The sequence below is a fragment of the Malaclemys terrapin genome, chromosome 3 (genome assembly GCF_027887155.1).
Source record: "Malaclemys terrapin pileata isolate rMalTer1 chromosome 3, rMalTer1.hap1, whole genome shotgun sequence".
Classification (NCBI taxonomy): domain Eukaryota; kingdom Metazoa; phylum Chordata; order Testudines; family Emydidae; genus Malaclemys; species Malaclemys terrapin.
Window position 1 is genome coordinate 192,061,291 of NC_071507.1, and position 27,539 is coordinate 192,088,829.

At 40.5% G+C, this 27,539-nt stretch overlaps 1 protein-coding gene across 2 annotated transcripts in view; it reads right to left on the minus strand.

The window, feature by feature from the left end:
• The window catches only part of CD2AP (CD2 associated protein), a 135,330-nt gene that overhangs the window by 4,541 nt on the left and 103,250 nt on the right, over positions 1-27,539 (minus strand). For both annotated transcript variants that reach the window (XM_054022390.1, XM_054022391.1), the window contains 7 exons: positions 26,897-26,933; positions 26,301-26,363; positions 22,059-22,218; positions 18,588-18,730; positions 8,697-8,809; positions 6,354-6,443; positions 848-1,032 (listed from right to left, as the gene is read on the minus strand). In XM_054022390.1, coding sequence (XP_053878365.1) covers positions 848-1,032; positions 6,354-6,443; positions 8,697-8,809; positions 18,588-18,730; positions 22,059-22,218; positions 26,301-26,363; positions 26,897-26,933 — 791 coding nt within the window. The remainder of the gene's footprint in view (positions 1-847; positions 1,033-6,353; positions 6,444-8,696; positions 8,810-18,587; positions 18,731-22,058; positions 22,219-26,300; positions 26,364-26,896; positions 26,934-27,539) is intronic.

Sequence of the window (27,539 nt, forward strand, 5' to 3'; positions counted from 1 at the left end):
CAGCATGAACAGGAGGGAGGGGAGACAGCATAGCAGACAGAGACAGACACACACCTTGTGGGGGGGGGGGGGGGGAGAAGAGAGAGAGAGGCACACTGCCCCTTTAAGTAAGCTGACCCACTCTTATGTGCATTGTCTTTTAAAGTGGATCAGGAAGTTGAGACAGCAGCTGCTGCTCCAAGCGCTCTCTCTCTCTCTGTCGGTGTCCCCTCCCTGCTCTATATGGAGAAGGGGTAAGCGGGGTGCAGGAGCAGGGGGGAGGGGGACACCCTGATATTAGCCTCCCCCCTTTCCCCCCTGCACAGCAAGCAGGAGTCTCTGGGAGCCGTTACAAGGCAGAGGGCAGGAGCAGCACATGACAGTGGGGGAGGGACAGCTGAATTGCCGATTGATAGCCTGCCAGGCGGCTGCAGCACAGGGAACTTAGGGGAGCGGGAAGCTGATAGAGGGAGCTGATAGGTGGGCTACCGGTCCACCCTGGTTACAAGCCCTCACCAGCTAGCTGCAATGGGCTGCTCTTCCTGCAAGCAGTGGACAAAGAAGGCGGCTGCTAAATGACGTTAGAAGGGAGCATTGCACAACTTTAAACGAGCATGTTCCCTAATTGATCAGCAACGTAACAACAAAACAACTTTAAGTAAGGAGTTACTGTATTTTTGAACAAAAATTAATATATATTCATTATATAAACCTGTTGGGTGAACTTCTAAAGCAAGGTGCCTAATGCAGAGTGATCAATATGGAAAGCTTACCTTTGAAAAGAAATTTTCCAGTATACAATAATATTTAGAACAGAATTTGTTAAATATATTCAATTGAGGGGTAAGAGGAATTAAATAATATTTACCTATGATCTTTTTTCAGTGCTTCTACAATACTCAACAACTCATTAATCTGAATCCTGAGATCGTCCACAGAATTTCCGCCCCCTTCTGTTTGGTCTTTAACTGTGATTTCTCCAGGAGCAGAACTGAGTAGAATAGAATTTGGTCTTGGAGATGAAGATAGAGGTGTTGAAGTGAACACAGGTGACTAAAAGAAATCAATAAAAAGGTAACAATGAATTCACTATAAATTGGGGAGAACACACCACACAAATCATGTGTTTTTCTTACAAGTATTGTTTCAACCCAATGTATTACACTATAAAAATGATACACAGAACTATCCAACTTGTAACACTGGTTTTTGTAGTGTACACAGCACATTTATGTACTCCGGGCATTTCAATCTTTTACAGAAGACATGACAGGAAGCACACTCCATTTTACAAGGCAGTACATATTTGTGCCAGATAATGTTCTGACAGTAATGGATGTATAAGGCCAAAGAACCTGTCTGGCGTGTCTCCCATTAGCTGGAACTACTACCTTGAGAAAAGACTGTTACCTTTTCTGTAACTGGTGTTCTTTAAGATATGTTGCTCATGTCCATTCCATATTAGGTGAGCATGCTCGCCACATGCACCGGTGCTGGAAGTTTTTCCCTCAGCAGTATCCATAGGGGACTGGCTCTGGGGCCCTCTGGAGTGGTGCCCGCATAGGGCAGTATAAGGTGTGCCGCTGGCTCCCCCCATCCTCAGTTCCTTCTTGCCGGAAACTCTTACAGTGGGGAAAGGAGGGCGGTTATGAAATTGACATGAGCAACACATCTCGAAGAACACCAGTTACGGAAAAGGTAACTGTCTTTTCTTCTCCGAGTGCTTCTCATGTCCATTCCATATTGGGTGACTCCAAAACAGTACCCCGGAGTGGGTAGGAGTTCACAGACATGTAGATTGCAACACAGCGTCGTCTCTGGCCTGCTGAGCGATAGCATAATGAGTGGTAAATGTGTGAACAGAGGACCACGTTGCGGCTCTACAGATGACCTGGATAGGGATGTGCGCCAGGAAGGCCGCTAAAGACGCCTGTGCTCTCGTCGAGTTTGGCCCCCTGCTTATTAGGGGTCAAGCCCGACTGGGCAGAGGGTGGAGGCGGGTAGCGCTTGTAGCCCTTGGCTTGTTTATGGGGCTGGTCCTGCCAAGGCTGGCTCCCCTGGCCCTGCGGCTGCTGCAGTTTGAACTGCTTATGCACCGGGGCTGGGACATAGTGACCCAGGATTTTTAGGGTGGTGTGGGAGTCGTTGAGGCCATGCAACTTGCTGTCTGTTTGCTCTGCAAATAGGGCCCAGCCATCGAAGGGCAGGTTCCTGCATTGACTGCTGAGAACTTGGTGGACAACCCAGAGAGGAACAGCCAAGAGGCTCGCCGCATGGAGATAGTGGAAGTCATGGTGTGGGCAGCAGTGTCCGCAGCATCTGCCGCTGCCTGGAGGTCCACCCTGGCCGCGGTCGTGCCCTCATCAAGGATCGCTCAAAACTCCTTCTTGGAAGCCTTGGGGAGTGACCCTTCGAACTTGGCCATGGCTTGCCACATATTGGTTCTGAGGTCAAGGCTTTAATTTCAGAGACCTGTCTTGCCGACGTCACCACCACCAGGAAAGCGACCTTCCATGACAGGTGTGAAAGGGAGCAAGAACCCAGCGGCTCAAAGGGTGAGCTGGTGAGACTAGAAAAGACCAAGTTAAGATCCCACTGTGGGTCAGGAGTCCGTACCTGCAGGAAGAGTCTCTCGAGCCCTCTCAAGAATCTGACTGTAATGTCATGGGAAAATACCGTCTGTCCTTGGATCGGCGGATGAAAACGGAGATGGCGGTTAGATGTACTCTAATGGAAGTGTACCAGGCCCTGGTTCCTCAAATGGAGCAGGTACTCCAGGACAGCCTGTATGGAAGAACGTGAGGGAGAGATGTCGTGCTCGGACGCTCAGTGGGAAAACCTCGTCCAATTGGCCCGGTAAGTCAGTCTGGTTGAGGGCTTCCTACTCCCAAGGAGGACCTGTTGGACTCCTTCCAAACAGGTCCGTTCCTCTGGGTTCAGCCACGCAGCATCCATGCCAAGAGGTGGAGGGACTCTAGGTTGGGGTGTAGGAGCCGACCGTGGTCCTGTGACGGCAGGTCCGGGTGGTTGGGCAGGGGCCGCTGACAAGCTCATGAGCATGCCTAACCAATTTTGGCGAGGCCACGCCAGGGCGGTCACGACAACCTGCGCTTTGTCTCTCCTGATCTTTGCCAGGACCCTGCCGATGAGTGGAATCGGAGGGAATGTGTACATCAGGTTCCTTGGCCATGACAGGAGGAAGGCATCGGAGAGGGAGTCCTTGCTCAGACCTTGCCAAGGGCAAAACCGGTGGATTTTCCTGTTCTGTCTTGTAGCAAACAGGTTCCCCACCTTTGGAAGATCAAGCAGGCTACCTCTGGATGGAGCGATCACTTGTGGTGAGAAGAGAAGTCCCTGCTGAGCTGGTCCACCAGCATATTCTTGACACCAGGAAGGTGACAAGCTTCCAGGTGCATTTTGTGGCTGATGCAGAAGTCCCACAGATGGAGTTCCTCTTGACGGAGAGTCGACAAGCGCGCTCCCCTCTTACCTGTTGATGTAGACAGTGGGCATCCCAGCGAGGGCCGAGACATCTGACACCAATTCGATGGAGTGAGGGGGGGTTGTCAAATGGAACGTCCTCCAGGACTGTCGTGCGGTCGATCCACCATCACAGCGAGATAAGTATCACCGGGGGAATGGTAATGATCTTTTCCGGGGGGTTCTGGACTAGGAATAGACCAACCCCAGCCATTGCTGCAGGGGCCGCATTCGGAGCCTGCCACAGTGGACCACGTAAGCGTGTGCTGCCATGCGACCCAAGAGGCGCAGACAGACCCTGGCTGTAGTCAGAGGGAACGCGGAGACTTCCGTGTTGCGGTTCATTAACATGTGGAGCCTTTCCAGTGGCAGGAACACCCTGGCACAGGTCGAGTCAAAGACCACTCTGATGGACTCTATTGTTATACCAATAAAAACTAGCAGGATCTTATTAAAGGGGACAAGATAAAGATGCCACATTTATTATAACAATTTGATTTATGACCAATAACTAATATCTTAATCCTTATACACACACATTATACCTAATACCTACACACACACATTCATCAGATGTTCTGCAGCTGCTGCATAGTTACCAGTCCTGCTTGAGTCTGTGGCTTGAGTTTGCAGCTTGGGTTCGTAGCTTGTGGCGGTAACTGGCCAGGAAAGCCGGGCACAAGGACGAGCTGGGTTTCTGTTGGGCATGCACCGATGCCCTTCCATGTTGGCAGCAGAATGTTACCCTCCTCCAAAGTTTTCCATTTCACCCATCCTTTTTGTAGGCTTTAGTTTGAATCCAGAGTCTATAGGTCTTGCTGTGTCACGCTGCCTTCAGGTTTGGTGATTGATCACCCGTCAATTGCAGACATGACTTTCAGCCTGGGACCGGGCTTTGATCTTCCTTCTATTGTACCTTTTCTTTTTAGGGTGGATTCTTCTTACTTTGTTAGGGCTCTTGTCTGCATCTTCAGCCGTTGGTGTTTGAACTCTATTTAATCAGGACAGGCTGGGACTGGAGGTTGATTCCATCATCCATACATACCTCATTCACACATCTAAACTAAACTAATAAGATTACAGCAGGGTTTGCAAAAATGAAGGTTGCAGCAAGCCCTTACAAAATGGAGTAAGTGTTGTAAAATGGGGTTTGAATTACAATATGGCAAACAGTGAACAGAAGTTACAATATAGACAAGTATAATGGATGGCAAACAGTGAACAGAAGTTACACTGTAGGCAAGTGTAATAAATGGTGAACAGAAGTTACAATACTGAAACAGTGCAAGTCTCAGTGATTTAAGCAGGAACTGGATTGATAGTGAAACTTACAAAGGCAGCTGACTGAACAGCTATGGCTCTTAACAAGCATCTTAATTGTTAATTAGCCAGTTATTGGGGTAACCGGTTTTATTAATGAATATTGTTTCATTCATAAAACTTTACTTATGAAGTTACATTAATGAAGTGAACAATTAAAAACAATTTCATTCATCATTCCTACACTATCCTCTACACTAACATCGACTTTTTGTCATTTACCAGTAGGCCCAGAGAGCGGCACGTGGTCTGAAGCACCGCGACATCCCTTTGGACTTGAGACCTGGAACTGCCCTTGATGAGCCAGCCATCGAGGTACGGGTAGATCTGAATACCCTAGTGCCTGAGGTAAGACGCTACAACCGACATGCACTTGGTAAACACTCTCAGTGCTGTTGTCAGGTTGAAAGGGAGGACCGCAAACTGGTAGTGGTGGGGCCCCACCGTAAACAGGAGGAAGCGTCTGTGCCCTTGAAAGATCACTATGTGGAAGTATGCGTCCTTCAAATCGAGGGTGGCATACCAGTCTCCCGGATCCAGTGAGGGGATAATGGAAGCCAGGGAAACCATGCAGAACTTTAACTTCTTTAGGTACTTGTTGAGGTCTTGCAAGTTCAGGATGGACCATAGACCACCCTTGGCCTTTGGGATTAAGAAGTACTGTGACTAGAACCCCATTCCTGTACTCGAGGGGAACTTCTTCCACCACACCCAGCTGTAGTAACGCCTTTACCTCCTGTGCCAGGAGACTCATGAGAGGGGTCCCTGAAGAGGGATGGGGAAGGTGAGTGGGAAGGGGGAGTAGAAAGGAACTGTAGGGTATAACCTGTTTCACTGTGCTGAGGACCCATCGGTCTGAGGTTACAGCTGTCCAGGCAAGGAGGAAGAAGGAGTTCAGGCAGGCACAGTAGGAGAACAATGTACCAGAACCTTAGTAACTGAGGCAGTTTTACCCACGAGGAGCAGCCCACTTAAGATTAGGAGTCCTCCTTTGCAGAAAGCGCTTTTCATAATGGTGTCCCAAGAGAGAGGTGGGACTCTGTTAGGAATCATAGAAGTTGTCCCTGGAGTGAGGGGAGGAGTTCGCCTCCCTCTTCACATTGGGTTGCCCACTCTCAACGCTCCCCCACCTTTCTGTAACTGCTCGTTGGCAATCCTGGCCTCCTGCCATCAGATTTACTTTGGAAGTAAAATTCACAGAAGTTTTTACCAACTATCCAGAAAATCCAGGATGACACCAGCCCTCTTATCTTTCAAGAACTGCAATGTAATGGGGCTGCCTAAAATCAGTTATTAAGCAAGCTTCCAGGGTGGTAACTGAGGTCAAGCTATGCCATTCTGCATGCCTCTTCTGCTCAAACCTGCTTTTCTTTATCCAGGAGCTAGGTGGCAGAGCAGACATCCAACTTACTCCTGGAACTAGAAGCATAGTTCTGTGCTACCCAATATAAAACTAGTCACTCCTGTATCAATGCAATCTGTATGGCTGCATTAATCAGCATGTGCACATACAATCAAAATGAATGGCACTGCTAGTAGCTTGATATGTGTATCTGATCATTTCAGCTTCGTACCTTTTTAACTTCAGATGGCTTTGGTTTGGCACTTTCGTCCTCCTCTTTATGCTCCTTCACAATTTTTTCTGTACTCTCATTTTGAGTTGGCTAGTAAATAAAAACATGCATGCTAAATAGAATGTGTGCAGAATAGCTAAAACAGTAACTTACAATATAATTACTAAGTGGGATGGAGTAAAACAGGGCAGTCAATAGGGGGACCCCAGGCTAAATCCAGACTCCCAGACACTTTTGAATGGACCCAAAAATCTTTGTATTTACTTATTATTACCACTGTTATTTTTTATTATTGTTTTCTCTGGAGTCTGGACCTTGACTTTACCTTGATAAAAAATAATTGACTAGCCCTGGGAGTAAAGTAAGGACAGTAACTGAAGCATATTGTCAGAAATACCACTGATGATCTTAACTAGATTTTTAAAATATTGTTAACCTCTTCTGTCTTTCACACTCTTTCCCCTCCCTGCCCCCGGAATGTTTATTAAATTAGCTGTCAGCTCCTTCGGGCAGGAACTATGTATGTTTCTGCAATGCTTAGCAAAATGAGACCCTGATGTTGATTGGGGTCTTTGGACACAACAGCAATACAAACAGATTAAAAAGAGTTGTAACAGACTGAGGACTTGGACAATCGGACACCTCAAGGGAAAAAAAGGTTGAGACCCCACCCAAATAAGCAGCTAACCCAACTGATAGCATACTATAATATTTTGCTATAAAAATATAATGGGTAAGGATCTTTTATGAAAGCCTGTAATGAACTTAATAGTCATTACGAGATATGCATACAGGTTATAGTTATGAAAGTATGTGATTGTATATATAAAAATTTTAATTGTAACTGTGGTGCCATTTCAGTATCACCTCACAACAGGGCAGTGAAGCAATCAGGCAGGCTGAGACTACCTCTCCACCCAGGTGAGACTGCCTTCAAGCACATAGCCATTGTCCAAGCCCAGGAAAAAAACAATGAGGAACCATCAACACAAAATGAGAACAGCTTGAAACTGAAAAGAAAACCGCGGTCTTTGAAAAATGAAGAGCATGCAGAACTTGGGGACAGTCTCAAGGTGGGGGCTGTCCATGAACTCTGGATCCCTCATAGCTAGGGGATATAGTAAGAAGCTGTTTTAAGGCAAGAGATAGCTCTTATTAGAAGAGGATGTTTATCTAATATGAAAGTGGAAAGCCTGAAGTTGCGTCTTTAGGTTTAAATTTAAATAAATTAATGGAGATATCTCCTAGAACTGGGAGGGACCTTGAAAGGTCATCGAGTCCAGCCCCCTGCCTCCACTAGCAGGACCAAGTACTGACTTTGCCCCAGATCCCTAAGTGGCCCCCTCAAGGATTGAACTCACAACCCTGGGTTTAGCAGGCCAATGCTCAAACCACAGAGCTATCCCTCCCCATTTATTTTGTGTGTGCTTTCCCTTATTATTTCTTCTCTGAGACTGTGCTTTTTCTATTAAACAAACTTTTTATTTTTATCTGAACAAGGGCTCTGGTGTGCAAACTGTATGGAGCGTGTGTGCCAAAGTGCACTGATAACTGGGGAGGGAGGGCGGTTGCTGCTTTCACGCCTTCGGGGGCGAGGAGTCAGAGGGGAACAATCTGAGTGTGTCTGGTAATTAAGAACTCAGGGAGACCTGGGATTAGAAGTGCTGTTGACATTACCTAAACTAGAGAGAGCCAGGGTGAGACCTTGTGCTTGTGGGCAGGCTACTGGTGTCAGGGAATTGAACCAGCACAAAGGACCCCAAAGTTACATGACAGGTTGTAACAGAACCCACTGCTGGTCTGTGTGGACCCCACAATGTCACCTGACTCTATTACAGTACAATTGACATAACTGCATAAAGATAAACAAATAAATATTCTATCTCCAAGATGTACTCATCCTGGCATTTGATATCTTGCATGTCTGAACAGTAATCTACGCTAAACTGTAAATTCCCTGGGCAGGGACTATGGGTTCTTACTCTTGTAAAACAGAGGACACTGTTGGAGTTGAAATATAAAAAGTTCACAATGAGAAATTTCTTTTATTGATGCAACTGGAGCACTATTTGAGTAGTTAGGGAAATAGGAAACAATGTCAAAACCCAATGGAATAGATAGGAAAATCTAATTTTTTTAACTGCAGTTGTGATGCTGCTATATTCAGTTATACTCATTTTCACCTTTACTTTTCCTTTTGTGGATACATGTTCCTATCAATACTCTCTTAGGCATTTGCTAATGAAATGACTTCTCTAGAGTGATGTTGTCCAATAAAATTCTCTCTTGTGGGAAGCAGATATCCTAAATTCATCTTCAGAATAATACTGTCAATGTACTCACAGAATGATTGCCGTTGAAACGAGTAGGCAGCCTCCTGCCAGGCATCTTCGGTCTGCTTGCAGTAGGGTGTGACAGATTATCTGAGGTAGCTATTACATCAAAACTTAAAAGATCTAGAAGAAGGTGAGAACACAGACCCCCTTTAAGTTCAAAAGGTTCTCAGGAAGTAGAAAACAATTTTTTTTTAAATCATTAAGGAGAAGAGAATTGATCAGAACAACAGTACATTCAAAAGACTTTCAGCACACTATGCTCTTAGGATATGCAAGAAATAACTGTCATATGCTTTTCGTAAGTCTGGAAAACAACATTTTCATTAAAGAAATGAGAGAGAATTGGCATCTATTAGCTAATAAAACAGTTTAAAAATAAGGAATTCAAATTCATATTCCCACCAGAACAAGAGAGGCTCAAGAGAGAAGGTGGCATGAAGCAGATTTCAAACTCAAGTGTTGAGGAAAATACATAATTGTTTCTTGAAACATATTTTTGAAGGAAATTCAGAATAGCATAATAATTTTGAGCCATGTCAGTTTAGATCCTTTAAGAGTTTTTCAAATAGTGTATTTTCCTATCTTGATGCTCTTGAAATTAAGCATGTGAATCAAAATTTAATGGAACCTTAACAGAAGAAGCAATGTAGAAAGTTTTAAGTCACTACTAAGGGTCTCAAGAGGAATGATAAAATAGGTGGCATACATTCACTCATGTTAAACCTGCTTAAATGTGTACATCTAGTTGTAAAAATGGCTCCTGTTAGCTCTCACCTTCAATTTCAGCAGGCTTTATACGTACAATAAATAACTTGTCTACAGACAAGCTGCAAGCGTCTGAGAGATTTGTAGTCAAACATTCTAAGTGTTTCATTTATTTTCACTTTCTGCTAGCTTGGACATCTTTTCATGTTAGGTGTGAATCTGCCTGTGCTTGTGACACTACATGAAGAACCTGGTAATTTAAGTATTGTTTCCCTGCATTCTTTGACTCCTCCTTGCTCCTTGAGGTAAGTGTCAACTATTTACACCCCAGGGACACAAATATCCATTAGGACAAAACACCATTTAACAGTACAATTAAATTATTTTAGAGTGCTAAAACTGAAGTAGTTAAAGCTAGTTTATCCACTGTGTGGCTACGGGTTAATTAACCTCTCAGTGTACCAATCTGAAAAGGGTGTAGTCAGGCTTAAGCATTTGTAAAGCACTTAAACATCATTATCACAATATTATATGTCATGTATTACAAAAGAGTATTTTAATTTAAGATATCTGCATAATACATACTTTAACCATTTTGGTTAAAATTTACCATCTGTTAATGTTTATCTCTACAGTCAAATCTTGATATGGACTTGAATGCAAGTCAATACACACTTAGTGTTTTTGGATCCGCATCATATAACTTCGATACATCATAATGCATTTGGCAGATCAGCAGCTAATATTTAATGTCATTCCCTATTTATTACATTATCCTTCCAGATTTCCTCATCAATCTTCAAGCTCTAAGTATCATAGAAATCATAGATGGAAAAGACCTATTGGGGGTCTTTCCATAGTACTTTAGTGTTTTATCCAGGAGAATTTCAAATGGCTCAAGTGATGGGGCATTCATAGACTTGAGATCTCACTATTAGAAGTTTTCCCTGAACATTTAAACCAACTGAAATGTCTTTCCATTACTTTTAGCTACACATCTTTGTATATCCTTAAGAAATTTTGCTTCCTCTTGGTGATTACACCTTTCAGATATCTCGACTTGCCTATCCCTCCTTTTAGTTGTTGCTTAGCTAAACTGGACAAATTCTACTAAGGGATTTTTAAGGGCACCTATCACCCTTTGTAAATGTATATTAATGCTGGCAACAGAAGGGAAAAGTAGATGTAAAGGGAACAGAGATGAGTGGTGGGGGTAGGGACGGTTTTGTGGCCTGCAGCATGCAGGGGGTCAGACCTGATGATCATAATGGTCCCTTCTGACCTTAAAGTCTATGAGTCTATGAGTCTATGGTGAGAAATGGAAGGAGAAATCTGAGAGGTGAGGAAAGGACAGAGTAACGGGTGTAAGGAGACTGATGCAGAGGGCAGTTTGAGAAGAAAAGGATGGCCACAAGATAAAAAGGTCAGGTACAATACAGTATACAATTTGCTAAATGTCCTGCAGTAGCTATCAAGGAGACACCTTCATATTCTTAATGGTCCACCTAATCTCAGAGCAGAAACCTGTGTTAAAAAGTAAACCTGGGCCTCCGTTCGTTAGTTATATATTAGAGTAACAGTGAGGAGGAAGAAAGACTAAAATATGGTATTTATATATTCTTCCTGTCTCAGGAAGTTTCGTTTTGCCTGTGGGAGCAGCAGGAAGGAGGAACCATGGAGCAGTAAGCTTAAAGAGGTGCACAAACTGAATTACTTCATATATTGTGAAGGATGCCAGCCTGTCTCCCATGGTCGAGTCCCATGCTAGGCACTGACGTTTTAAGAGACTCATCTGTGTCCAGAGAGCAATATTTCATGAAGACTTGGGAGAAACAGAGTCCAAGGGTGCACCTGTTGCCTGTGGTACATTATGGAAGTACTGGGATGATCCGTAGAACTGTTTCTTTGCTTCAAGACTGTAAACTCTTTGGGACAGACTGTTGTTACACCTCAGTAAAGTGCAAAGTGTAATGTAGGTCTATCACAATACAAATAACAAAGGGAGCGCTCTATTCAAATTCTGGCAAGAACTGCGCAAACAGTAGCAGTGGCAAAGCTAAAGCCAATTTGGAGAAATAAGAACATCTCCCTAGAATCCAAACAAACTGCTGCACGCATTGGTCATCTCAGTTTTTCTGTGTGCGTGCAAGACATGGACCCTTATGGCAAAACTTGAACGGAAAATACAGGTAATAGAGATGAGATACTTCCGTAAAACCCTGGGCATCTCCTACTTCGACCACGTCACTAATGAAGAGGTCTGCAACATCACCACGCAATGTGCTGGGTCATATGAAGACCTCCTGACGACCGTGAAGAAGTGCAAGCTTAAGTGATATGGCCACGTAACAAGATGTTCTGGCCTATCCAAGATCATCTTCCAAGGGACAGTACAGGGGAAGAGAAGAAGAGATAGACAGAAGAAGAAGAGATGGATTGACAACATAAAAGAGTTGACAGGAATGGACTTTGCGGAGATTCAAGCACTGACACACAATCATCGGGGTGGGGACAATTGGCTGATTGCTCATCAGTGATGGTGCCCCAATGACCAATGCGGTTATGGGAGTAGTGATGATGACGATGACGACGACGACGACTTGATGCAAGAGGTTTTATTTACCTTTGTATAATATTATCTATAATGGGTGAATCCTGACCCCATGGAAGTCAATGAGTGTTTGATGGACTTCAAGGCAGCCAAAATTTCACCTATTCTGTATTAGTTTTAATTGTAAATGAATTGTTTATCAAGGACCTGTTTTCCAGTTATTATGTGGGCTTTTAAGACTTCATCTAGCAAAAAGAGTACTACAATGCCAAAAAAGAACTCTAATTTTTATACATCTGCTGGATCAAAGAAAAGGTTGAAGGCTTTAACATTTTGCCAAAGAGACCAGAAGGTTCAATTAACCTCAGGTGGCTGTGATAGAGAAAGCAGCCTACTGAGAACACCTACCACTACCTAAACCTGGAGCTGTACATTATAGCAGGGTCATGAGCAAGTTGGGACAAAGCATATAATAAAATAGAAAAAGAGTCAGTCAGTCAGAAAAATGGCAGTCAACAATGTATCCAGTAGTAGTTGGTGACTTTTGGTAGTGACAGTGTCCAGTGGTCTGGCATATATTATTTCCATTTGTTTGAAGAACCACACGGCACAACAACAAAATGAGAGGTGAATGAAGAAGTGAATTAATCCCCTGAAGCTGCCAGAGTTAGCTACACTGCAATTATATGAAATGAGGAAACCCCACATTCATACCACAGCAAGAAGAGATAGACAACTGTTTGCGCTGTCTTTCACCCTTTTAGACTAAACTTCATCCCCACAAAAGATTAGAAGTCAATCATCATAAAACCCAGAATATTAAGACTTCAACCATGAAAAAGAAATTATTTTAAAGTTATTAACTATAATTAAGTATGGAGAAACAAATGGCACACGGCAAATCATTGGAAATGAAATCAGAGGAACGTTTACATGTTATGGGAGGTAATTTCACTCAATTTTTAAAACACAATATATTACAGTTTTATAGTACAAGAAGCCAACAGGGTAAATTATAAAGACTTGTTTCTAAGACTTAATATACAAAAATTAAAAAATACAAAACAAAAACCATCAGTGTGCGTAGCAGACTTGAAAATCAGATGATATTTTGTGTGTGCAAAGATGCAGTAAAGCCATCTGCCCCAGCCGCATCAGAAATGGATCAATACTAAATGTAATCCCATTTCAAAAAACTATATTTGGGCCCTCACCTGACAGGTTAAATAATTGTGTGTAAATATTTGCACACTTTATGAAATCCCATAATTTTTTAAAAATGCATTTAAAGGTAAATACTTCTTGTCTGCTAGCTAAGGAAAATCTGCACCCAAAACAAACAAAAGCATTTTAAAATAAAAAACAAATATTATATACAACTGCAAATGAAAATTAACTCTGATCTGCTAAAAGAAAAGGCTACGTGCATGTACTGGTATGACACACAGTGTTTGGATTTCCTTATATAATATTATCTTACCAAAATGGAGAAGGGTAGGGTAATTTCCTGACACGTAAGAAGGGAAACATGGCAAACAGGATAGGAAACAAAATCTGGAAAGAAAAGTCAAGGAGAGGAATGTCTAGAAAAAAGATTCTGAACCAAAAAAAAAAATATTTTACAAAGCAGGAAAAAGAAACATTTGTAGAAGGAACAGAATTGTTTCACATGTTCAGCATATTAGCATTACCTATATTATTATACCTTCATGTCTCAAACACACAGAATCACTCTTTGTTTTCAGTCTGTTGCATTCTTGGTTTAACTCTCTCTAATCGAGGGGGCAAACTTTTACTGTCCTTTTCAAATAAATCATCAAGTGATGTTCAGAAGTCTTCACAAATATGATCTCTGAAGTATTTATTGTTGAGCTAATAGCAACAGGCATGATTTTCAGAGGTGTTGAACAACAGAGTACCATTGAGGTCAGTACCTCTTGAAAAATCAGGCCCAACAAATATTTTTCATTTAAGTAAGTATTCTGAGACCCTATACGACCAGAAACAAGACTGGTAGTTAAAATGGCTACAAACCAGTTAGAGAGATACAAGGAAGATTAGTGATTTTGATAAAACTTCATCCTCTGTGCATTCACTTCAGTGAAATCACACCAATAAGTTGTGATAACACACTAACTAGAAAAGCAAAGCTTGGGTCATCTGACCTGAAGACAGGACATCTCTTAGGGCTCTGAAGGCATGTGTTGCAATTTCTATTTACCATGACTCTTATAAGATTAACAAAATAATCTTAAAATTGACACAGACAACTGAAGAGTTTGACATTACACAGCCCCAGTTTTTGTAGCATTAATAGGTACTTCCATAGCAGTGAAGTACATACTGAAATTTCAGTGGTGTGGTTTATAGGTTTCACTGGCATGAGTTGGGATGACTGCATTACATGCTAGCGGTAAAGCCATGAATGAGTTATGCAGGTCATTCCAAGCAACCATGGATAAAACCTTTATGCCACACTTTGCCACCATGCACTCTGCCTGTTACACACGTTACATAAAACCTATTTTATGGAGGTTTGAGAGAGTTTGGAAAATATTTATTGGGACTAATTTTCCTACTCCTGTCAAGTATCTTATTTAATACGAGTTCAAACATACTGGGCTATAAAAGTGCAGAGGTGAATCTTGCCTGTTGTGGGGTTTCAGAAAGGGGTATATCCCCCCCCCCCCGCCCGGTGAGAAAATTCTCCTCCTCTGAAATATGCAAACAGTTCGCGGCACTTCATTTTTTATTGGAGGGGGGGGGGCGCGCAGCTTTTTGAAGTTGCTCAGAAATGTACAGTGTTAGAGGTATTTCCACAGGGTTCAGTAGGTAGAAAGTAGATGATGTGGATCAAACCAAGGTACCTAATAAATTTATCACATTGCTTTGCGATTTGGCATTCGGCTAACACATCTACATATAAGATCTTTAAGGGGACATACCAAACTTTGAGTTAACCGTATCTATTTATCTTAGGTAAAACTGACAAGCCTTAAGAATCAGTGTATGTGCATTTACAATACAAGATCCTGATCTTGTAACTAACTCCATGCAAGCAGTTGCCCTGTGTTCATAGTGAGGCAGTTGAAGGATTGGGACCTACATTCATTTCAGGCTGATACAATATCACTTTTGAAGGCTTTTTTCATGAGACATTGGTGATTTAATACTACCTAGGAGAAGTCTTTTAACTTATGTTTTTACTCTATTCTTATCCAAAATAGGTAATTAAATTTAAAAAAATCTTGTGCTTTGATTTCAATATGTAAGCACAAAATGCCTACACTCCAGTCTGTGGGTAGCCTTGATAGATAATTAAGAATATCAAGATAAAATTAGCAACAGCAAACCAACAATCTCTCTGCCGTCCACAAAAACTAGAATTTCTTCAGCTCCCACAAAAACTAGTTGTGCCAAATAAAAATCCACAGATCCTTGCTCAAATCCCATCACCCATCCCATTTGGGTTTTATAGATCAGAATCAACTTCTTAAATTCCATCCAGAAACCAACAGGCAACCAATACAAATCCCGGAGCACTGGTGCCATGTGCTCACCACTTTCTGCCCCAACTTCAGTATCCACATGCAGATCCCCACAGGGTGCACTGGAATTGCCTAAACTTCAAGCAACAAAACCCTGGAGGCCTGTAACATAGTCCAGGCCTGAGAGAAAGGGTTACAACTTCCTTCACACATGGGAGGGAATAAAGCCATTCTGCTCAATTGTGTTATATAGCTGCCTAACGACGACAAGGGGTTTAACAGGATTCACAAAGTGAATGCTCAGCTGACCCAAGACGGGGACACACCTTCAATCAATGGGTGACAATCTTTGCCATATTGTCCAATTGCTTCCCCAAACATAACATGACAACCTCTGTTTCACCTGGCCTCAGCCTGCCCATTCTTATCAGAGCTCTAATCACTACCATACACAGAGAAAGAGAATTGCTCCCTATCAGTTGGATGAAAGGGAAGGATAGATTCAATGTCATCAGCACACTGAATGCATGTCAATCTGTGCCCAATCTTCCAAGCAAGCTCAAATATGCACAAAAAGTGATAAATGAAACCCCACATGACAGAACCATGACGGCACAAAGCTAGCCACCCAAAACTACACTTTTAGTTCTCTCTCAAAGGAAACATGCACCCACACTAAAGAATAAACATCCATGAAATAAAAAGGCATGTCCCACCGTTATCAATCCTATCCACAAATCACTAACATTCAACAGCCACTTTCTCCAAATCATCATCAATCCACTCTCTTCCTTAAACCCCCACAAAATACATGAGCCTTGCAGTGCTCACTGAAAGTCATCAAACGCCTGCCCTGATGTACCAGTAAGATGGGGAGTACATTGAAGAGCTGTCATGGAGCGGATCCTACACCAAACGCCCTCTCTCTGAAATCAGGGTACTGTAAGCTTGAGTGCCTCTGCTGACTTGTGGAACTCCTTGCCTGAGGAGGTTGTGAAGGCTAGGACTATAACAGTGTTTAAAAGAGAACTGGATAAATTCATGGAGGTTCATTAATGGCTATTAGCCAGGATGGGTAAGGAATGGTGTCCCTAGATTCTGTTTATCAGAGGGTGGAGATGGATGGCAGGAGAGAGATCACTTGATCATTGCCTGTTAGGTTCACTCCCTCTGGGGCACCTGGCATTGGCCACTGTCGGCAGACAGCATACTGGGCTGGATGGACCTTTGGTCTGACCCAGTACGGCTGTTCTTATGTTCTTAAGGTCCTATGTCAAAACCTTAAAGCTATATCTAATACACAGCCAATGGCATCAGTGTACAGGACCTGACTCAGTGCAGTGAATTATTCTAGTCTCAGGGTGACAAAGGCAAGGCTAACTGTAGGGAAGGTCTACATCTGAACAAAAGCATCACATTCTCCTCGCCTAAAGATGACAGAAAGACATGCTGTTGGCCACATCTGCTACTTGGCCATGTAAGAAAAGCACAAGATCTAATACAACCCCCAAACAGGGAACCTGAGTAACAGGTTTCTGGCACACTTGTAAAGCAATGGGGCTAGTATCTCAGTCATTTCATCTACCAACCTCCTAACATTAATTCATTCTTGCCTGAAAAAAAAAAAAAAAAAGCTTTGTTCAGTTTACGCTTATTGAAGTCCCAATCTTAACCAGATACTGATTAAGTCACTTCACTGTCACAATCCAAATAAAACTTTTAAGCGATGCCACATCATCTATTCTCTATATGCACCACATTTAACATAGAAAAAGAACTATTTTAGAAATAATTTGGAACATATTAAGCATTTTTGTGGGTACTACTTGCAATATTCTTTGGGTGCCTTATTATACACTAAGTTCAACTGTTCAACGTTCAGAGGGACAATGACTAACTAATAGAACTAATCCACTAAAAATATTGGAACTATCTTTTCTATACAAAAGTCATGATTTCAAAGTCACATCTCAGAATCCAGCAGGCACAGAAGCAAGTGCTCCACATCCTAACGGGAAACTGGAAGCCTCCCCTTTTCATTGAAAAAAGCTCCCATGTATAGCCTGTAGAGCCATGAGGTAATGACCCTTAAACTTGTAGTCCAAAATTGAACATTCTCCACCCCACACCTTAGTTCAGTGCAATTTGGGTGGGAAGTTACACATTTTGGAAATGGAGTAATTATTTCCGTTACACATCTCTAAAGGGTCATGTCCAAGATGTCACCCTGGGTTGAGACCATGTGGGTTTAATGCACTAGAAAATTTCACATTTAGAGGCCAGTGTTAAAAATTGGTATAAGCAGATGTACAGAAGAACTGTGTGTTCTTAAAACTAGTCCCCCTCATGAAGGTTTGCACAAGATCACAAAAGTCACCATCCAGTTTAACAGAACAGGCAACCTCTGAATAGGAGGCACACAGTGATGTTATTGACAAGGAAGGAATATATTAGTAGCAGTTCTGTTGGGAGAGCTTGCATAGCATCTGTCCAGAAAGTTGTTGGTTCTGGGCAATACTTGAAGTTCTCATTAGACAGGGGTAGAACTGCAAGTCAGATTAAGATCAAGGTGCATCTAACAAGAGTTAGTTCATTTTCATGAGCACAAAATACTCAAATTCAAAAATTGTAAAGCACTAATGAAGGAGCTAGCCACAAAAGTTGTCAACTAGACTCCACAAAAACTATAAATGAATGTTATGAACAGTAGTAAAAATATTAAATAGGTTCATTAAAAGTTATTCTATGTGCAAAAACAGCAGGAAGGTGCACAGAAAACGACAGAGAGAAAAAAGGAATCTTTTTATAAAGGTCAGGCAATGACAAAAATATCCCTTTAATTGAAAAAAGGAAGCCACTATACAGGTGTTCATTTTTTCTAGCTAACCCAATACAAAGTAAGGTCTTATCAGTTCTATGCATATTAGCCTGATAAATACTGTACATTATTTTTCCCAGTTACACAAAAGAGCTATCAGCAGTAACTATTTAAAAAATTGTATTCCCTAACACATGTAACTGCTCTTGCACTAAATATTAACATGTGTATACTTCAATATAAGTTTATTCTAATACCATGAGGGTATCCCTGTCTAAATAGAAAAGGCTCAGAAAAGCTCTACAGTACAGTATTTTCATTTGTTTTTCCTCTTACCTGGTTCTTTAGAGCTCTTTACTGCAACTGAATCTACCTCTACTGATTTTGGTCTAAGCGGTAAATGTTCAGAATCTAACTTTGGTTTTATTAGTGGCTCAATTTCAGATTTCGGTCGAAGGGAAACCACTTCCCCATTAGATCTGTAAAAAAATAAATAGGCAGTCTGAATTTGAAACCTGTCATCATTCAAAAACATATTAAGAGTTAAAATCAGAGAGGAAAATGTCAGTGTTTCCCGTTCTTTAAGAATTTAGATTAAAAAATGATTTCACAGACTGGCTCTCACACCAAGACAGACAAATAAAATCAATGTTGTGCTAGTCAAACATATTTACACTTCTGTTAGGACTCTTCTGGCCAAAAATCTGCCCTCCTGATATGTGCAGGGCTTTCAGTGGGAGTTTCACATGCATACTTCAAGACATCATTTGGTAATATTTTATCACCATTTAGGCACACTGTATGAACAAATCTAACCCTTTGCACAAAAAATGCTATAGTACAACGCAACAAAACAAAAGACAAGAACGCTGAACACCATCTTCAACAATATCTCCACTTCAGAAACATTCAGAGGTGAGGTATGAAGGGTCCATTACCCTCATTTTTTTTCCTTTAAAAACATTCTAAATGGACTAGAATGGGTGGTTACATTTTGTTAAATATCCTGTATAGATGGTCCTTATTCTAACCTTGGATAGTCTCTCTACACCTTTTATTACTGTTCTGACAGTGAAAGACTCCTAGATTTTCCTGCATCCTAGAACCAAAAGTAAACAGATGAGCCATTCCTTTGCAGCTCTTCCAACTGCATCTTGCAGCTAAAGGTAAAAGTTCCTTTCTTAGGAAGCTGTGTGAATTGAACAGTTTGACGGGTTAAACGTAGGTTACTAGTTCCCTTTCCTGTAAAATGTGTCTCTATACTCATTTCCCCATTTCTCTACATGGGGATTATTATTGCAGCAGGGTTGCCTTCTCTTCTCCCATTCACTCAGGATAGTGTCAAATATTGAGCAGCTGTGGATGTTTTCAGTCATAAGAACGTTAAAATTCTCTGGCCACAATTTATTATTTGTCAATACATATATATCCCCTTTGGAATTCTGACCAATACCAACTGTTACCCAAAAAAATGAAAAACATTTTTGTTTTATACTTTACCTATAAAACAATAAATCTTGAAGTCTGCTGAAATATTAAGTCAATATCTAGCCAAGAATGGGTGGCCTTCTGGAGATTAACAGTATAGAACTGCACTCTTGGATTGCAAATGCATCTGCTGCATGAAAGCCAGAGCGCTCAAAGAAGTAACCATTGGGAACCTAGTATCGGGGGGTAGCTGTGTTAGCCTGTATCCACAAAAACAACAAGGAGTCCAGTGCACCTGAAAGACGAACAGATTTATTTGGGCATAAGCTTTCGTGGGTAAAAAACCCTCTTCTTCAGATGCATCTGCATTATGCAGAAGTGAGGTTTTTTACCCACGAAAGCTTATGCCCAAATAAATCTGTTCGTCTTTAAGGTGCCACCGGACTCCTTGTTGTTTTCATTGGGAACTTCTACTTGCAATCTCACAGAATCAAACCTTCAGTGTGAAGTTATGTACAGAGCTGTGGCCTACACGTCTGTTAGTTTCTTCCATTTAGAACCTACAGCACAGAAGGATGGTGAATGGGGATCTACACTGACAATCTACTCAAAGATCCAATTATTAAAACTGGCTAGTACCCTCTCTTCAAGATCTCCATTCTTGAGAGATTAACTGCTACTCTGAGGAGTCAGGTTTGAAGAGAACTAGTTAAACAATGACTGTAGGACTGCTATCCTGAACTGAGCATCAGTTCCCCTGATGTGCAAAGAAAATTGCAATAGTGCATGAATAACGCACGGTATGGCTAGATACCAAGGAAGAGTGACCTGTCCCAGGCATCTTATGACTTATCTATATTTACAATGGCATGTTGAGTACAGACACGACACAGCAGCTACATGCCCTAGTGAAAGCAGGTTGAGCTCACGCTTGTCACTGTGCTGCGTAACCACATGCGGCAATGAAATGCTCTGATGGGTGGGGAGGGAGACCAGTGGAAAAGACTCCAGCAGCTCCCCACTGCCACAGGCTTTCACTGCGGCAAGGAAGGCTCTAACAGGGGAGAAGCAGCGGGAACTGCCAGAGCTGTTTCACACTGTCAGAGACTTTTCGCTGCCTCCCCCTGCCAGAACCTTTCCCTGTGACAGGGAAAGGCACTAGCCGTGGAACACTACACTGCTAAAAACAGCAGTGTAGACGTGGGAGGTACCGCTTGGGAGTGCGGACAGCTATGTAGGGTATATACCTTAGGGCACTTTACTTGCCTAAGCTGTGCCTCACTATCTACACTGCTATTTATACCCGTGCTAGTTGGGTGTGCAGTGTCTGTACTCCGCAGGCCACCATAAGTGTAGATGTATCTTCAGGAGAGAAGCAGGAGACAGCCCATCTCCTACAAGACTTAAAGTTGTTCATAAAAGATCACAAGACTTTTTGGTTTGGTTACAATGGGACAGTGTTTTTTCTCACACTGCAAAAAGAGCTGATTTGTTTTTATTCAAACTGACAAAAAAAATGTCACCTCATCAGGCAGAGACCAGGCATGGAAAAATTTCAGTCTGAAAAAATAAAACTTCAGAAAGTTGTCAGTGACTAAAATCAGGGGGTCAGAATAGAAGCTAAATTAAACTTTACTACTAGGGGTTAGAAATCAGGATTAGAATAGAGGCTGATATGCAACTTCAACAATAGTGGTTGCTGTTACTCTGCTATAATATGAACTACGAAGGGAAGACAGAGAGAATTTAAATCCACTCAGGCAGTTGAAAAGAACTGAGGAATCTTGGAGTTTCACATCCTTATATGACCTCACTCACCTGTTCCCAATGGTCACTACTTTTCTACAGGACAATGACTTCAACAGCGAGGGCCTGTGCGCTTCAGGAGTGGGGAGTTATACTGACAATACTTAAGTGAGAAATTTGGTCATTTACACAGTGATGTGTGGCTCTCTCCAATGTGGTAATTCATTTCTTAAGTGTAATGCTCACAGGCTCCTCTACCCAGCATACCACAGAACACCACTAGTGACTCATTTTCTGTGGACATAACTTACACAGAATGCAGCAGCTTTAAAACTTGCACTGCAGTTTACTGATTCAGAGGGCCACACAGAACGCAGGTCATGGTGCAAGGTTCCCTCTTATCTGATTCAAGTAAAATGTCACTTGACAATTAGAAAATTAACAAAAGGTAAAGCTGATCACCACCCAGAGAATTTCTGAAGCACTGATAAGTATAGAGCACTGTGTATCCTTATGACATTTTCACTTTCAGATTAATTAAAGTTTTACAGTTTGGCAATGAAGCACAAGCAAGCGTAAACCAACAAAATTTATTTACTACATTGGGTTAAAATTAAATAAAAATATACTCACTTGGACATAGGCGATGGTAAGACTGGTTTATCTGGTCGTTTTGGATGCAGAAGCCCAGCTTTAAATACATTAGTATTCTTGTTTGGAGGAACAGGCTTTTTGGGTGGTACTTGGGGAGCTACTGGCTTAGAAGGCTTCTGATCCAGAGCTGCCTTTTCATCTTACAAAATAAGGCACAAAAACTTTTTTTAGATACATTAGAGTAATTTATCTAGGACACTTTGGCATTTCATCATAATGGCCACTATCAGACATGATTTCCCTGAAGATTTGATGCCGCATCACTTTGAGACATGCATATTTCCACTTTTTACTTTTATCTAAACATACAAACTATACACCTGGACACAATAAATATGGTTAGCATAAACACTTAATGCAACTTCTTCAGTGATATTCCTGGTAATAGGTCAGTGATTCATTAGTGCACTGAAGACAACAGCTTAGTCAGTCACACATACACAAGAATTCCTGCTGTATGTCTAATGCCTTCCCCTTACATCAGTTCATTACATCTACTACTAAAGTTATAGATGTTTATCACTGTTTCTTTTACACATGCATCACAGAGCAGGAGTGATCTCTGGATGATGACTTCCTTGTGCATTTAGATTCAAATTCTGTTGGTTAAGGACCTTGTCTTCCTACATGCACACTGGTGATACTAACTGAATATCAAACAAATGTATGAAAGTTAAACAGGACAACTAAACTTCCATTGTTTCATCGCCATATGCTCAGATTTTGTCAATTAATGAGGGAAAACACACATTGTAAAACTTAGTACTTTGTGGAGTACCTATATTTTCAAACCACTGTACAAGCATTAAACCAATAATCCTCAACATTCCTGTGAAATTAGGTAAGCATTATTCCCTCTCTGTAGATGGCAAAAGAGGCAGAGATACAGGGTGTTTACACACGGCAATTGGAAGTATAACTGCAGCTTGTGCAGAGATACTCGAGCTAGTTTTAACCTCGCTAGCTCGGGTACCAGTGGCAGTGAAGCCACGGCATCGCAGGCTTCAGCACAGGATTGCAAGCCAAGTAATTACCCAGGGTTCTAGACAGCTTGTACAGCATACACTGAAGCCTGTGCTGCTGCAGCTTCACTGCTATCAGTACCTGAGCAAGCTAGACTAAAGTTAGCTCAGGTATGTCTACAGGAGCTGTATTCAAACCCCATGAATGCAATTTAGACACACCTTAAGTCACTTGTTGAAACCTATACACAGGATTAAAGTTAGGAGTTCTCGATTCCTTGCACAAGGCTGAATCAAAGGGGCTTGGTAGAGCAGAGGAATGTCTCTTGCTTTATATGCAAGTGGTCAGAAATTCAAACCCTATATAATGTATCTGAGGGAATAGGCTCCAGTGGTTAAGGTGCTAGCCTAAGATTTGGGAGCCTCAGGTTCAATTCCCTGCTGTGCCACAGAGTCCGTGTGACCTTTGGCAAGTCACTTACCTTCTCTGTGCCTCAGTTCCCCAGCTGTAAAATGGGGATAGTAGCACTTAGTAACAGTAGTACCTCAACAGGGATGTGTGAGGATAAACATATAGAAGATTGTGAAGTGTTTAGGTGAGATACCACCTATGACAGAATCTACTATAAATACTGCCTTATTGCAATTTCTGAAGGCCTGAGATACTAGAATTCCAAGATATGAAGCATACCAGTAAATCAGTGAAAAGGCTCAGTGTACTGGAATCATATCTCCAGCAGCGCTTTTTTGGTACTGAGTTGGAGTAACTGATATAATGGGACAATACACAATTTTGCCACGTGGTGCTGCTAAATTATAAATACACAATGATGAGATTTAGTGTTGTGTAAAAAGTCTTGTTAATTAATTTTTTTTTTTTCTGGTCTAGGTATACTGGCTGGCTGAACAATTTTAAACTTTAGAAATTACAAATATATGTGATACGAGTGAAGAAAGGCAGCACAAGTTCTACAACGCTGTGTTCAACCAATACCAGCCACCAAACTGGATCAATAATTTTATATTTAAAAAAGAAAATTGATAAAAAATAAATATGAATTAGAGTCAACTATTCTGACATTTTTGTTTTTATTATGTGATATTCCTCAATGTTTAGAATGCTATCATCTGAACTTTTTTCCACAAAACAAAACCTAAATATGAAGGCTGTCACAAACCAAGAAAAAAAAATTCATTACTAAATACTTTGTTTACCACAGATCATCACACCACAGGAATCAGTCTCTTTTGCTATACAAAGCTATAGCACTCTGTACTCTAACAACTATTCTGGAGTTAATAAAACAATGAAAAAGATACTAAAAGTTGGCTAAATGTTAATGCTACATAATGGAAAGGAAAATACCATACTGATAACTTTTTGCTCTTAGTAAATGTAACCAACGTCATTAAACGTCCTTTCAATAGTCGTATAAAAATACTGCTTATATAAAAGAGCAGCTAACCAATTCTTGTCCAATTAAGGACAGACTTGGGCTGTAACAGCCTAATTAGTCTCTCATAATAAGGTTTATAATTTCATATTAATATTAGCTAATATTTTTAACAGGACTAATTCCACCACAATTTAATATTTTATTAAAATGATTAGCAGTATTTATACATGTTTTCAGGAGAGGTAGAAAATGCAAATATAAATGGAAGTTTATTTAAAGCAAAACACTACTACTATTTATCTTAACAGATTTTAAGGATAGAAGGGACCATTATGATAATCTAGTCTGAACTCCAGCATAACACAGGCCTTAGAATTTCACCCATTTTAGAAAGTTCTATAGAAAGGCACAGCTCTGCACTTCACTTTCCATTTTTAAAAATGCAGAATTTCCCAGAATTTGATGTTCTATATAATTTGCTTCTTGGCCTACTATTCTGCAGCTAGTATCTTGTTTAATTTAATAGTGTTAATAACAGTATTAACTTAAACAGAATCAAAACAAAGTATTCTTTTTTTCAGGTTTATTTTAGCTGCCAAATGGACACCAAATTCAGCCCTTGTGTCAATCTATTGACTTCAGTTAGTTGGAAAAGGAAGAATGTGGTCCAATGAAGAAAAAAAGTATTTGTTTTCTAATAATATTCAGATGCAAGATGGCTCACTAAACACTCATGCATATGGATTACTCCAAAGAATATACGTAGTTTACATATCAGGTTATTCAAAATTTGTGCAGAAGGGCTAAAACTCAAATGGAGCTGGCTTACTCTTAATCATGCATTTGAAAATGCTGTCCTGAACACATTCTATGGCCAAGGTTCATTGGCTGCATTACAAAGTATCTTTATATAATATGGCCAAACTGTTATAACAATAGCATTTTTTCTTTCAAGTCCTATGAAGCAGATAAACTTAGAGAAAGAAATGGCAATTTGTCAGAAGTTTTCTCTTTATCCTAATAAAAGCAAATTCTGTATGGGCCTTTAGTTCCTTGTTCAATTTTTCCAAATACAAAGAGGAGAATTTTAGAAACATTGCATTTGGTTCAGACCATTAAAATTTTTTTTTTTTTTTTTTTTTTTTTTTTTTTTTTTTAAGAGAGAGTTCTGAGGCTTTCAAGTCGTGAAATGTAGTGTGAGTAAAGTAGCAAACTTCTCTACAATTAGTGAAAACAGAAACACTGAAAGAAAAAATCTGCACGAAGACTGAATGATTTAGGTGTTTACAGGATAGGAGATTTTCACTTCTAAAAGTCTAGAATCACAATATCTCCCCTACAAATTAATAACATTAGTACAATGTTGTAGATACACTTTTGGCGTTTTTTTCCAAACAAAACTTTCAATTGAAGCCATTCACATGTTTGGTGAAACATTCTCTATAAGAGCAGTAACTGATATTTCCAAAATATTTATTTTAATAAATATCCATTGTTATCAAGAATTACATCACCACATTTATTACAAAATTGCATTTAAGCAAATTATTAAAACTGCAAGTAGGTCATTATAAACTGTCATACTGACTGCAATTTCAAGACTAAGAAAATGACTCCGCAAAAGAAATTAAGTGTTATCATAATGTACAATATGTAGATTTAAATGCAGACACACTAATCTAAAAACCTTAACATACTTGCATAGTTTTAGAAACAATTATGATAGCAAACAACAATAAGTAATCACTTTTCCCATACAATAAATACAGGTATTTTATTTACTTAAAACAAAATAACTAAACATTGTTTAGTTCTTTTACATGAACTCAGTTTAATTTCAAGGTGAAGAAAACTGGTCTCACCTTTTTCTTCAGGTCTAGAAGAAAGAAACTTCTTCTCTCCTATTGGAAGTTCAGGCTTAGGAGCTGAATATAAAAACAAAACCGGACACATTTCTCAAACAACTATAATTATCCTAGTCATTCACTAAAAATATAAACCTATGATTATTTGTATTTATACTGTTTCTTCTAAGCAAGGATCGTAATATAGTGTATAACCATTCATTTAAACTCAAAGATGTGAGGAAGTATTAAAATATTTCTAAACTAAGATTCAGAACTAGGTTCTGTCAGATGTGTCAAACAAAATACATAGCAGGATACATGGTGTCACTGGCATGAATTTGGGGTTGCTGTACTGCTCAGAAATGCAAAGCTACTTTTGAGTTTGGAAAGTCATCTTAAACTCTTGCCATACCACATCACCGTGAATGTGGAGCATAACATACGTCTTTACACAGGTACACTAAAATTAGAAAACCTTGCCTTCACGACTGAATAAAATGACTTGTTTCTAAACTCTCATTGCATTTATGAAGCTTCTAGAGCAGTGATCTTTGTTCCTTTTAATACTCAAAGATTGTCAATACATTTATCAGCATGCAACTTTTGCATACCTGGACTTTTAACAGGAGGTGGTGGCTTCTTTGGCTTCTGCAAAGAGGATAAAGAATCAATATATTTTATAGAAAAAGACTGGCATCTGCTTATCAGCTTACATGCAAACTCATAGCACTTTTCATCAGTAGACCTCAAAGTACTTTACTAAAAAATTCAGTACCATTCCCATGTTACAAATGGGGAAACTGAGGCACAGAGCGATGAAGTGCCTTATCGTAGGTCACCCAGCAGGTCTCCTGAGTCCCATTCCATTGCTCAAGAAATTACACAAAATCCTTCTTGGACAGGCAGCCAAAAATTAAAACAAATGAAATTATGCATTTTATAGTGCCAAAGCAATTTACTTACTCATTTTAACAACTATAACCGTAGGGCAATACTAATAAACCTACATTGTACCAAGCAATATTAAAAGAATCAGACGAAAATTGGCCAAAGATTTAATTTTTACAAAAAATATGTTTTAAAAAAAAATAAGATCAAAGAAATATTTTAATTGTTTCTTGAGTTCCAATAAAAGGGTTTTTTTAGGTGGGGGAAGCTATAAATATTCCCTGGAGTGTTTGCACCCTAAACATCGCAGCCTGGGAACTCAAAAAACTAAACCTAAAATGACACATCTGCTTATGCACCAGTAGA